We start from the raw sequence: 13,917 nt of genomic DNA, 5'->3' as shown, positions 1-13,917 counted from the left end.
GTACAAATGTGACTAAACCAGATTCATTGACCTGGTATATCCATAGTAATTTTATGTTTTGATTTAGATTGTTTATGGTCAGGAAAGTGACAAAGACAAAAACTATGCGAAAAATCACGTGAATTCGTTGCTCTGTTGCTGAGTGATCGAAGGACAAAACGAAGCCTTAAAAAATTACACCACACAGATTCTCCTGCTTTTCGCGGAGTATAGCAAATTAAGCTTAATTTTGATAATATATCATGGATTTCCGCAAAGTAACGCCTGCTTCTATCCAATATGCAAAGCATTTTGTTTCCCACAAAAAAGCCCTTCCCCGTACCCAGGGAACCAAAGTCAATCCATCAGATCTCTTCCCATCATCCGGGCTAAATCCCAATGTCTCAATGAGAGCAGGAAAAATGAATGATGGCAAGACCACTTTCGATCGTGGTTAATTGACGGCCTAGTGGCGCAGTGCGCAGCGACCCTGCTTTCTGAGTCCAAGGTCGTGGGTTCGATTCCCACAACTGGAAAATGTTTGTGTGATGAACATGAATGTTTTTCAGTGTCTGGGTGTTTATCTGTATATTATAAGTATTTATGTGTATTTCATTCATAAAAAAAAAAAAATATTCATCAGTCATCTTAGTACCCCCTAACACAAGCTACGCTTACTTTGGGGCTAGATGGCGTTGTGTGTATTGTCGTAGTATACATATTTATTTATTTATTTAGTTGCCTCTCCTGGGATTCGAACCCCTTATTCTACGCGGCATCATGCCGTAACACTAGCTCGCTTTTTTATGTTTATATACGAGCGCTTGACGGCCATCACACCTGATAGTAAGTGATTATGCTGCCTAAGGTGAAGCGCGCTTGCTTAAAAGGCGCCTATGGTAAACCGGTAGAAAGCCACTGCCGGAGCCTCCCATTACTTAGGGCGAGATAAGATTTTGAAATCACAAATTTCCAATTTGCCCTCCCCAATAGGACCATTCACTCTCCGACCATAACACCATAGTTCTCACCACTGCGCCAAGGAGGTCGAATTCTGTGCATTCAAGGTCGAAAGAGACTGAAAGTTGATTGTGTAAAAAAACACCATTGTTTATTGGCAATCGCTGTACCATCCCCTACCAAGGATGCAGAATAAAAACACAAGTGAAAAGTAAATATTTAGTTGGTTTATTCGCTACAAACCGCATGGCACCGCTCGAAGGCACATCTTTACAAGTTATCACTCGGAACATAACAACAACTATATACAAATTAATATTATCATTATTAAATTAATAAAACTTGTCACAACTCATTTCGTTGTTATGCTGTTAAGCCACGTATTCAATAGTATACATTTAGTATAAGTATACACTATACGTATACATACAGTATAGTTTATTTTTCTTGCCTAGAAAGATTTAATGTTTTCTTTCGGTAAGAAAACTGCAATCTCACCTGGTGGTTAGTAATGCTGCTGTCAAAATGGTAACAGGCTGACCTGTTATATTAAACCGGTTATAACTAGTATTGCAGTTATATTCAACAACTGATCGTTCTGTACGCGACATCGTACCGGTACGCTTAATTGTTTGACGGCACGTCATTATCGGTAGGGTGTGAAAGGAAGGTAATTATTCCCAAATTGCCCCTGCGGGGTCGAACCCTGGACTTCTTTAACAATCAAAACTCCTGCGTTAGGGAAATTGTCATTAGCGTTTAATGTATTTACAAAAAACCGACTAATTTTCATTGATTGCTGTAGACGGGTAGTCTCCAACTCACATGTATACTAATTTATACGTGCTTTAATTAACAATAATTATTTCATAATAACTTAAGTAAGTAATACCATCTCGAATACACTAACAAGTTAACGTTTGCAAATATTGTTAATTGATACATTTGAAAATATTACAATACATACTTATTAACAAAAAAAAAAAACGGTCGGCGATAGTTTCCAGAACGTTTCGTAGACACTGTAATACTGGGTCTTATATTTAATTAAATTTGTACCAACTGGCTTTAATAGCTTACATTATTTATAACTTAACTTGTAAACTTTGCTATAATATGTTAATAGACCTATAAGTTAAAAATTAAAACGTAACAAGACTTGTTTAGGGAAAACCATTTTGTAATATATTAAATCAAAGGAAGTATAAAGATTTGATATAAGAACCAGTAAATATACCAGACAACTTGATCAAGAAATTTAAGATACAAATGTATGACCAAACTTGAGTTCCATAAGGCTCATTTTACTCTGGCATGTTTCGACGCTCGAAAACCATCGAACGAGGTGTACAATCTCGTAGTGGAACAGGTATAGTAAATTAAATAAGATAAATCAATAGGCATTACTTTTACTGGCTGATTATTAAAAAAATATTATTCCATTGAACCTAGTAATAACAAATTGATTACTATTTATTACACTATAACAATAATTATAATAATAATAATTAAATACTATGAATAAATTAACTATAAACTTAAATTATAGGTTTAAAAGTAATTATAAAAAATATATCAAGACAAATGACTATGGAAAAATTCGTTTTTCAAATTAAAATTTTGTTACAAGTGTGTGGTTGTAATCATAACGAATAGGTTTGACGCACAGTTTAGTTTGACCGTTTTATAAATAACTATCATTGCATAAAAAGTAATATTTTGATTTATTAATCAATTAAAGTATTTGTTTTATTTTAAATCAGTCATTTGACGCATTTAAAATGTTATAATTTTAATACATAAATGAGTCTAAAAAAAAAAGCGTTACAGTCAGTGCAGACCGAATGGCACAATACCTTCACACGTCCGGACACATCGGACGCATTTTCAACCTTGTTCCATTCAAATATAGATGCGATTTTAAAGTATATCTTCGACCAATAATTTATAGATTATATTACTTAATTATAATCATTATTGTCTTGTGATCAAAAATTTGTTTGTACTTGTTTCGGAACATACATAAATCTGTTTGAAATTAATAATTTCAAAATTCATCATTAAAATTGTCCGGACTTGCGATTGAGGCCAGTCGTTCATTTTCCGCTGACCCTTAGGCCACTTCATAAATAATTTAAAATGTAAACATAATATTTTGTGATGTTCGTTTATGTTTTATTATCTGACAATTTAAAACTTAATAGAAACAGTTAAATTTCATTTGGTAACATATCGGTTTTTTTTTCTAAAAAAGCCTTCAAAAATTTGGACGTATTGTGTATATTAAGTACTAAAAATTAAAAATACATATCGAAAACTGCGGTACCTAACATTTAAATACTTTATTACATAACAATGTACGAATAATCTCTTACATTTATAAAAGGTACAGTTAGGGTGTATTCAAATTAGCCCTCATGTGCCGCGCGGCTCTAGCAAATTCATGACGCCCTCACGAAGCGGCGCGATGTTCATGTCTGAGCTTGAATTATCTCGTTGAAATCTAACCGTATTAAATAACTGGGGAGTTTAATTATTTGAACATTAAAAAAGGCGTGTTTTTCAAAGTCTATATTTATATTTGACTTTCGACACACTTTAATAACTCTACAATAAAGCTCCTAAAAACCCCACCAGCAGTTCTGAGCTATAATTCGTATAAATCTTGTAAACTGCAGCCGCACTTCTGTACGATATACGGCGGCTAATTTGAATGCACCTATAAAATTAATTTTTACTTGTACAAACATTTAATACGCGGAATAACATCAATTACTGTGCTTATACATCTGACTATGCTATAAAAGAAAAATGATACAAACTGTATGCTTATTTTTCAAATAACGACGGATCTGTTCCAATACTGAATCTTTTGAACGTTATATATCGATACATTTAATAAAAACGATCTAGCCAACTATTAAAAGGAACAAAAAAACAGCCGTTAGAAATAACGGAACGCATTGTTATCTAATTTCAAAATACATATAATTCAAAAACTAAAATTTAGTTTTATATATTTATATAATATATTGTTTTTGTTAATATGCTATGTGCGCTATGCTGAAACTACTATGATATAAAATGCATCTACTTTAAGTTATTTATTACTTATTTTAAAACAAGTTTAAAGAAATCTGGGAGATATCACAAAAGTCATAGGTGGTATGGTAAAAAACAAATACTTAAAATCTCCTTTTAACGTTTCGTACGGAAGGGTGACCACTATTCTACGCCTTTACCCTATGTCAAAGCTTCCCCTGTCCGTCTGTAGGTCCGTCCATGTTTCTGTCAGCGGGCTATAGATCATAAACCGTAACAAGTAGAGACGAACATTACGCAGAATGTGTGTTTCAACGTGTAAAAAAACGTGTTTTTTACTCGATCTTAACAATTTAATACTATTTAGTATTTCATAATGCCCCTTGGTACCGAATCCACCGTGTGCGAGTCCAACTCGCATTTAGCCGGTTTTTAGAGTCATACGAGTCTAGACTTGTCAACGACAACAACACATTTACATTATCGAATCATTGTATAAATAAATATCGTACATGTTTTGAAATTGATCTCTGTTCTAATTATAATCAAAAGTACTACAAGTACTGAAAGTGTACAGCGGACTACAGGTTAACATAGTGGCTATCCAGCTTAAAAAAAACATTTAACTCTTGGCGTGGCAGTTTATAGTACATGCCTCTCCTCTGAAGGATCCTAAACAATGTAATTTTTTTATAAAAGACAGGTTTGCCCTTGGCGACCATCTTGTCGGATGGGATGCAACGATGGGGTCTACATTGTTACACGTTTTCTACGTTCAATCTTTCTTTGAAGAAACTAAAGTTAAACAAAGCCAGCAAACACAGAAAAGTGCTTAAACGTGCACCTCAAGTTAGTGTCCATAAACGTTTCGTTTATGGACACCAACTTAGGGTGTGGACTTCGTGATTACAATCGCAGATTTTCTACCTATGTTTCTGTTTTTGATCGCGTGTAAGTTAACTATTAAGGCAAATGGGTACTGCTTCCCAGTATTGGCACTAGATGACGCTATGGATTAGGGCAGATGGATTCTGTTCCTAGTATTTGCATTAAATGGCGCTATGGATTAAGGCAGCTGGATACTGTTTCCCAGTACTTGCACTAGATGGCGCTCTTTTGATTCTATACATATATTGCTCTAACCAGGTTGCTTGTTCAATAATTTACAATGATAATGTGGGATGGTGATAACAAAAAAAACCGGCTACGTTTGTTGTGGGCTTCTTCTTAGACCGGCCTACCAGTCCAGACTCTTATGTGCCTATTAGAATATAGAATTATTTGTCTTTGACTTTAACAAATCGTAGTTTTCTTTCACGCGATTAAAAAAGGTAGGCATAGGCGACAAATCTCACACTAGGCACCCTGTCAAAAACTGATAAGCAGGCCACTTTCCGCCGGTGCCGCTACGCCATGGCGGAGGCGGGGTGGTAGGTGATGACGTTGTGTGCGTGCGTGAAGGGCGGCGCCTCGGGCTCGCGCGCGGGCGACGTCGCCGGCGAGGGCGTCGGCAGCTGCAGGGCCTTGTTCTTGCCGCCCAGCGTGCAGCGCGTGGTGGCGCCGCTCTCCACCTCCACCGACAGCTCGGAGCCCGTGAGCCTGGGGAGCACAGGCCGTGTGGGAAAAAAAACGTGTGTGCACTTATGTTATTTATGTACACGCGCTAGAAGTTATACTTCTTTTGTGTAACAAGATAGAAATCTTTCAAAATCTTTAAAAAATGTGCAATAAAGTTTATTTAAATATAAAAAAAAATATTTCTACTTAGTTAAAGAATGGATATAATAAACATAATTAAATTTGAATTACTAATAGACTCATTATCGGACAGCCAACTTTCATTGAACATTAAAATTTAAGATTTTTATACAATTTAATCAATTCAATCATTAGCCCTGCGGGCTTTGACAATTAAAAGTGTACACTGTCAAACCTTGTAGCTAACTTCAGGTTATCCGTTTGTTGTGAAGGTGTGCGCGCATCGTAAAAGTATACTCTCATTATTTTTCCATAAAGCGTCAAAAGAAGTATAACTTCAATAACGTTTCACCAACTTTTAGGTGATAATGGGTAACACTTTATGTATGCCCGGGAAACTCCTTAGATTAAGCGTTACTTTATTAGACATTGCCTTGTTCGTCGTTAGCGAAAACGGGCGTACTTCAGTAAAGGGCCGATTACTATACACAATAAATAGAGCACTAATTAAGGGCCTCAATCAGGATCAAATAAAGAACTCTGAGATAACGCACCGTGTATATATTCACGAAGCGGTAATAGCGGGTAAGACTTCAGCCTCCGTTTTAGGAGGAACGATTAAAATCCCTGGGATCGCAGTTGGTCCTGCTCCACTCAACTTTCTGGAGTTTTGTACGTCTTAAATATTGCGGACATGCCTGAGCGTTCCCCAAACTGAACTCATAAGCGTATGATATATGCCACATAGCTATGGCAGAAAATCAGGTTAACTCACAAATGATATCGGTGAGCAAGCACGCCTACTAGCTCGCCGACTAGGTCGGGCGACGCACCGGGCGGATCGGGCCTGGCGGACACCAGCCCCATCACGAGGTCGTTTCGGGCTGACGGAACGCTGATTACCACCAACTGCGCCTCGCCGCTCATAACTCGCACTGCTCCCACCTGTACGGGAACAATAATAAATAAATACAAAAGATTATTTCATATTTATCCTTTATTTCAAGTATAATAATCAAGTATAAAAAGTAAAAAAATAAGAGTAACAATAATTAAATAAAAACTCAAGGTTATATCATTTCACCTATTCACGTAATTTAGGATGCCTTATAAAGGTTAAAATACTGTGAAGTTTTCTTACCTCAGTGATGGGCGTTGGCTTCTTTAGCGGCTTGAAGGACGCGGCGTCCAGCTTGTAGATGGCGCTTTCGGTCACGAGCAGGCAGCGCTCGGCCAGCTTGTTGTACCGGTTGAACTTGTGGATGCGGCACGAGAACAGCGCCTTGCCCACGTTCTGCGACCGGTGCAAGCTGGACATCGCCGACTGGTACGTCGCTGGAATCAAGGGGACGTTGTTAGATCAGTTAACTACTCGTCAGGTTGATGGACACAGGGCAACACGTTGAAGGACGTGTTCCTGGCATACCATGCGAAGTGATGCTCTGTTTATACGCAATAGTATTCCACCTGCTTGGTTCAAATTAATGCTATAAGAATGATCTGTCAACTTAAGAATATCACCTGTTGATCAAAAATGACCTATTGTCTAGTGTCGCCCGCGTCCAGATGTTTTTCGAGACTTGTTTGATAACATCTGTCCACCTAGTCCGCCAGTGGACTACCAAAGCAAGTGAACTAAACAATTCTATATAAAAAGATAAAAACTCAAAACGATACTTCATGCTAACATCAATCACGACTAAAAATATCATGACCTTGAAGTATAAGAATGGCAACAAATAAAATGGGGACTTACCAGATTTGTCGTTGTAAGAGTTGATGGCTAGATAGTCTCCCTTCCATATCCTGGACGCCCCCCACTGGCTCCGCCTGGACTTGAGTGCGCTGGCTGCGGATATCTTGAGCTTAAGCTGCGGCCACTGGTCGCGCGGGATGGGCTTGAGCGTTAGGTACGCTCGCCAGCGTCTGTACGCGCCCTGCAGGAGGGACACGGCCACTCTTCGCGGCGCGGCCGGCCACCGCTGGATGAGGCCGCGGTGCCGTTGGAGCTCAGTTTGGAGCTCGACTATGTAGCGCCTGAAGCGGTAACGTCTGGGGATCATAACACATGCATTATCTTATTGTTGTCATTTGAAAAGGGGGGCTTTCATTTGAAGATCAGATTTGAGAGATGCAATCACGGGTTCACTGTCATAAGGCAAGCCGCTTTGCTTAATAAAAGTTGTGGTGTTATAAGTCTGACATGTCGCTCTAATCTGTGGCATCGTAGCTCCAGAACGTAGAAGAAATAAATTACGATTTTTTTTTGAAAGATGAAATAGTCGCGTGCAATGTTCGATGAAAATCGGTACAAGATGGCCGCTGTCACTAAACGGCGGATTACTTATATATAATTTTTGATAAATGTTGTTTCATTAAATAATTATTATAAGTATAGTTGATTATGTGCTCTTGAAAACGGGACTGATTAAAATTCACACCCTGTTCGTGAAATCTAAAACCGTCTTCGACGGCGGAAATTTTGGGTGCTATTGGGAATCGGACTACTTTTCAGTTTGTGTATTAAATTATTAATAGTGCTTAAATATAATCATAGAAAACAATTTAAACTTTTTTGCAGCGTTTAATGTGCCCAAAACAGGCTTTGAAAATATATTTTTTAAAATGATGAATGGAGTGAACGGATTACTTTTTAAATGTTATAAAAAATGGAAATAGAACAAAAATCATATCGGTGGTGTTTAGTATAAAATATTAAGTTCACGAAGTTAAAAGAGAAATGGTCGAACTTAGCAAGATGATATACGAAGGAAGGATATATGAAGGAATGACTGCAATTTCTCAGATTTACTTTTTTTAATATTTCTTATTACCTTTTAATTCTTTTCCAGTTTCAATTAAATAAAAATAAAGTAATTGTGGAAAGAACGCTGTCGGTAATGTTTGTTTACGCACATATGACGTCACGCGCATGTAACCGTGTTTGTTTGGGAGTGAACCACAAATTAAAAATGAGATTATTATTATATTTCGTTTCTTGGATCAAAATAATATTTCATAAAAATATCAATCGGGCAATCGTTTCACGTTACATATATATATATATTAATGTTTATACTTTATTACTCCCATCAACGGGTAGTGGAAATAAAGACGAAATTGCGTTTCTGTGAAAATACGAGAAACCACATTTAAAGCCCTCACTTCAGGTCTTTAAAATCCAATCATTCCTTCTTAAAATAAAACTTCACTGAAAAAACGTTGGTGACTTTAAAAAAAGGTACGATATATGAACTCGAGGAAAGAGTTCTTTACATATAAATACATTTTAAATGTTTGTAATGACTGTCCCATTGCCCATTCGCCATGTTTAAGCTGATAGTCGTTTGAATGCTAGCCGCACAAGTCGCACTCACTTCCAGGCGTTGAAGATGACGAGCGCCGCCCTCATCTTCCTGTAGCGCATGCGCGCCAGCGTGCCGCGCCACAGCTTCTGCAGCAGCACCACGATGGACGGCAGCAGCTCCGCGCGCGCCGCCTCCAGCCCGTGCACCGTGCGCGCGCTCCTGCGGGCACATGGTCAGCGGGCGTGCCGTGTGCGGTCACGACATGGACACTAGTTCGATAGTAATAAACCGTCCGATAGCGCGTAGTAGTGGCCCGTTCCCATCTTAGAATGCATTATCATGAAACCCCAGGTGAGATTGCATTGCTCTTGGCAGCGTGATCGAGCGAAGTTGAACTTCGTGGAGTTGGGCTTCATCGGATCGCACCGCTGCCCGCGCGAGTCTCCTCCACTTTTGACGGTTGGTAGCTTTACGGGAGCATTCCGCTACAATTTCTGTCAGCAGCACAAAGATAGCGTCCTTCATGATTATTATTCGCAATCATCCATTCATACCGTTCCAATGTGACCTTGACTTTAAAAAGCCTCATAACTGCGGTCGACTCACATAACACAACAGCTCACATAATACAACTCACAGAACAGCTTGTTTTGTCCGAACTGCACGTCACGTCGGCGAGCTACAGATACCTCTGCAACACCATGACGGTGTCCTTCGTGATCAACATTCACAATTGTCTTTCATTCATTCTGTGCCCACGTGACCTTGACGACATGCTAGTATCATCATCATATCAACCCATAACCGACCCTCACTTTGGGAGGAGGGGTAAAGGCCGTAGTCTACCACGCTGGACAAGTGCGGATTGGTGGACTCCACATACCTTTGAGAACATTATGTAGAACTCTCAGGAATGCAGGTTTTCTTACGATATACAGTGTAAGAACATTTATATATATATCATCTAAGTTTGTATTCATATTTTATCTACCAACATTGTTAAACCATTCAGCAAATAAACGAATTCAATTGAATTTATGTTTTCCTTTACCTTCGAAACTAGTGATATTTTTAATTACTTAAAACATAACTCATAAAAGTTGGAGGTGCGTGCTGGGATTCGAACTCGACCCCCCGAAAGTGAAGTCGAGCTCCTACCCACTGCGGTATCACAGCTTCACGTTAGTATATGAAGCTACAATCATTCACTCAGTAACCTAAGTGAAGTGCAAGAAGCCTTCTCACTCAAAACTCAAAGCACGTTTGTTGGGGCAACAAAAAAATGAATAGTTCTTAAATCAACAATTTCCGGTGGTTTGTACAGAGGGCGTATCTTGCGTTATCGTGGACACTGCCCGACTTTGTGGTAAGTCTTCTTGGTTTAGGTCTGTAAATTTTATATGTCGTACCGTGTTTTATTTTATAGACTTAAGATTTTGGTATTGATGAAGCAGTCGTAAACACGTCTTTAAGCACACAGGGTCCCCCTGAAAACCAGCGCCGCAGCTAGCTGCGGTTTCGTGATGAGGCGGAACACTATTTGTCCCCATGATTTTTTTTTTTTTTATATTTTTGTATACAATTAAAAGGGCAAATATAAAATTTGTTTCTTTTTTTCTCACTGCAGTCCACTCACCGGATGAACAGCTTGGTGTGTCCGAACTGGACGTCGGAGAGTTGCAGGTCGCGTAACAGCACCATGACGGCGTCCTTGTCGCAGGCGCCGCGGAAGTTGGGCCACGTGTACTGCGACAGCATCTTGTAGCGCTTGAGGAAGCGGTCGTAGCGCTGGCGCGACGCGAAGCCGGCGCGCCGCACGCGCACGTTCTCCACCAGCCCCAGGTACGCCACCTGGTGCCGCACCTGCACCGCACGGCTTTCAGCAACGCCATTTGGCGCCATCGTTCGAAAAATTCTAAATTTCTTTTGGAGTTTACTCCTTAAGAATCGATTTTCATATATAAGGCGCCCGGTATGAGAAAAATGTGAGGAGTAAAATCTACTGATGAATTACCTCGTTACGTTTTCGCTTTGCGACGTTGCATGCCCGGCAACTGTGATGCGCAAACCTACAACGTCGCTTTCGTTTAATTAACAGACAGGGACAGAGTGAGATAGATAACATTATAATTTTTTTTTCCTATTCTAGTTACCATGGAAACTAAATAATAAACATTACATTTATCCTAATAGTTCTGATACTCTACATCTACCTCAATCTCCCGTTAAACTTCCGCCGTGTGTGAATAAATTGCACAGGATTTTTAACCCTTTCATATGGTATTAATCTTTATTCAGCTAAATAAACTCATTTTGTGTATGTTCCGACAATCTTACTTAAGGAATAAACTCCAGTCGTGCGTCGGAGCTGACACACACTTTTTTTTTCATGTAGGCCTACCACAGGCACTTACGAAGCGTTCATACATATATGCTTACATTATCGTAAGGGGATGGAGATAAATTCGTTCGCCAACTTAAACCTAAAGCTAGGAGGGTTCCAAGAACGCCCTGGTTTAAGAAGAGCCCACAATAAATTTAGCCAGTAAACTTTTTTTTGTTATCACTATCTCACAGTTAATTAATATTCAGCTCTTAAGAGCAATTTATACCGAGCTTTTTAATGGTTTAAGGTTTTTTATGGTTTCGGTAAGCGTACGTTTTATATAAACTTGGAACTTATTGAGAGACATCTCAAATATTTCATACAGTAATTTGTTATAAAACAATATACAATTGCTCTTGAATAACAAACCAATTTTATGTAGCCTAGTAAACTGCACAACGAGTTAATTTTTGTTCTAATGACGTCACACGTTAAGGAAAAGCTGAAAAATTTGCTATACTTATTGCTGCTGCCAAGTAGTATTACAGCGATGGAGGACGTGGTTGTCGATTTAATTACGGGCACGTGTTTATTGACACCTATGGCTCGGGTTGACAGACCTGTGGCGGCACGTTGCCGACCAGTAGTAAGGTAGGTCGATTACTCCGAGTGCGGGCTTGGAAGCCGCGGAGCCAGCTGGCCACACTCACCAGCTGGTCGTCCCAGTGCGCGGGCGTCTGCATGGGGTTGGGCTTGACGCAGCGCACGTAGAACGGCTCTTTGCTGCCCAGCCCCGCCACCAGCGCCGCCATGGAGTTGCGGAACAGCGTCGCCGCCGACGCCGGCCGCTTCGACGTCTGCACGGGACAAGGAACGTTTGAACCGAGGAGTCCAAGCCTGTGGGTTCGATTCCCACAGCTGGATAATGTTTGTGTGATGAACATAAACGTTTTTCAGTGTCTGGGTGTTTTTTCGTCTATTATAAGTATTTATGTACATTATTCATTAAAATATCCACCAGTCACATTAGTAACATAACACTAGCTAAGTTTACGTTGGGGCTAGATGGCGTACTGTCGTAGTATATTTATTTATTTATTATTATTATTAATCCGTATTGTTTGTATTCGTACGTTTATTCGTACATTTACTTTAATAAATGCTCAGAGTTAATACAAAAGTAATATTACAAACACCGATTAAGTAGCCGCTAATAAACCATACGAATACAAAAAAAAAACCAGCAAATAATATATTAATCTGGGCACTCATTCCACCGGCAACGAAACTCGCTTCCTGCATACGAGCCGAACTAAACTTGCTTAAACGACACTGGCTTCCTGTAAACGAGACATAATAAACTTACATAAAAGACACTTGCGACCTATAAACGAAACTTAATAAACTTGTATAAACGACACTTGCTTCCTATATAAAAAACCTACTAAACTTACATAACCGACACTTACGGCCTTTACACTAGACGTACTAAACTTGCATGAACGACACTCGCTTCCAGCATACGAAACGAACTAAACTAACATAAAAGACACTTGCGACCTGCGCACGAGCTGCGCTAAACTTGCATAAACGACCCTTCCTTACTATATACGAAACGAACTAAACTTGCATAAACGACACTTGCGACCTGTACACGAGACGTTCTAAACTTGAATTAAAGACACTTGCGTCCTATACACGAAACGTACTATACTTGCATAAAAGACACTTGCGACCTATACACGAGACATACTAAACTTGCATAAAATACACTTGCGACCTTTACACGAGACCTACTAAACTTGCACAAAAGATACTTGTGACCAGCATAGGAGTGGTACTAAACTTGCAAAAACAACACTTGCTTCCTGCATACGAGACGTACTAAACTTGCATAAAAGACACTTACTTACTGCATAAGAGACGTTCTAAACTTGCATAAAGATACTAGCGATACTGGAGATACAAGAGACGTACTATACTTGCTTCCTGACGTATTGAAGTTGCATAAAAAGCTCGACCAAATACCCGGTCAATGAAACAGAGTAAAACTCGGTACTCGGTTCCTCGGCGAAACATATAATAGATACATCTAAACGTATTATTTTTTTGAAAATTGTATGAATTCATAAATGAATGAATACACTTTTAGTGTACACCATGGTGAAAATATGCAAATACAATAGGAATTAAGGAAGTAAGTACAATTTGGCAGCCTTATCGCTACGCAACGATCTCTTCCGGGCGTGATCATATACCTTTTGTATATGAGCCCCGCCCTCGGGCCACATGGCGGCCAGCGAGGCGTTGCGCGAGGCGTGCAGTAACCTCTTCAGGTCCTGCCACAGCGAATCTTTGTTCTTGTCCATGAAGCCGGTCACCGCGTACGTGACGTCACCCGCGTAGTGCCTGCAAATGTAAATGCAAACTTGGAACAATTCCTGAAGAACACATATCAGGTTGAAATGGTTAGTAGCGTCTCTTAATGTTTTGCTCGTTTTTTAGTTTATTTTGCGGCCACGCGAACGAGGTATCTGAATATGACAGTACTGTCGTTTCTCGAACTTCCATCTCTGTCACAATCGTTGTTAATTCAGCCAATCT

The 13,917-nt window shown here is 39.4% G+C and overlaps 1 protein-coding gene across 1 annotated transcript in view; it reads right to left on the bottom strand.

The window, feature by feature from the left end:
* Positions 1-2,494: 2,494 nt before the first annotated feature.
* The window catches only part of LOC120628565 (unconventional myosin ID), a 50,252-nt gene continuing 38,829 nt past the window's right edge, over positions 2,495-13,917 (bottom strand). The window contains exons 10-17 of the mRNA XM_039896994.1: positions 13,572-13,722; positions 12,024-12,170; positions 10,624-10,850; positions 9,057-9,206; positions 7,436-7,731; positions 6,821-7,014; positions 6,455-6,624; positions 2,495-5,580 (exon numbers count right to left, since the gene is read on the bottom strand). Of these exons, the coding sequence (XP_039752928.1) occupies positions 5,388-5,580; positions 6,455-6,624; positions 6,821-7,014; positions 7,436-7,731; positions 9,057-9,206; positions 10,624-10,850; positions 12,024-12,170; positions 13,572-13,722 (1,528 nt within the window). The 3' untranslated portion in view covers positions 2,495-5,387. The remainder of the gene's footprint in view (positions 5,581-6,454; positions 6,625-6,820; positions 7,015-7,435; positions 7,732-9,056; positions 9,207-10,623; positions 10,851-12,023; positions 12,171-13,571; positions 13,723-13,917) is intronic.

This window comes from Pararge aegeria, chromosome 13 (genome assembly GCF_905163445.1).
Source record: "Pararge aegeria chromosome 13, ilParAegt1.1, whole genome shotgun sequence".
Taxonomy (NCBI): domain Eukaryota; kingdom Metazoa; phylum Arthropoda; class Insecta; order Lepidoptera; family Nymphalidae; genus Pararge; species Pararge aegeria.
This window is presented reverse-complemented; position numbering and strand designations above follow the sequence as displayed.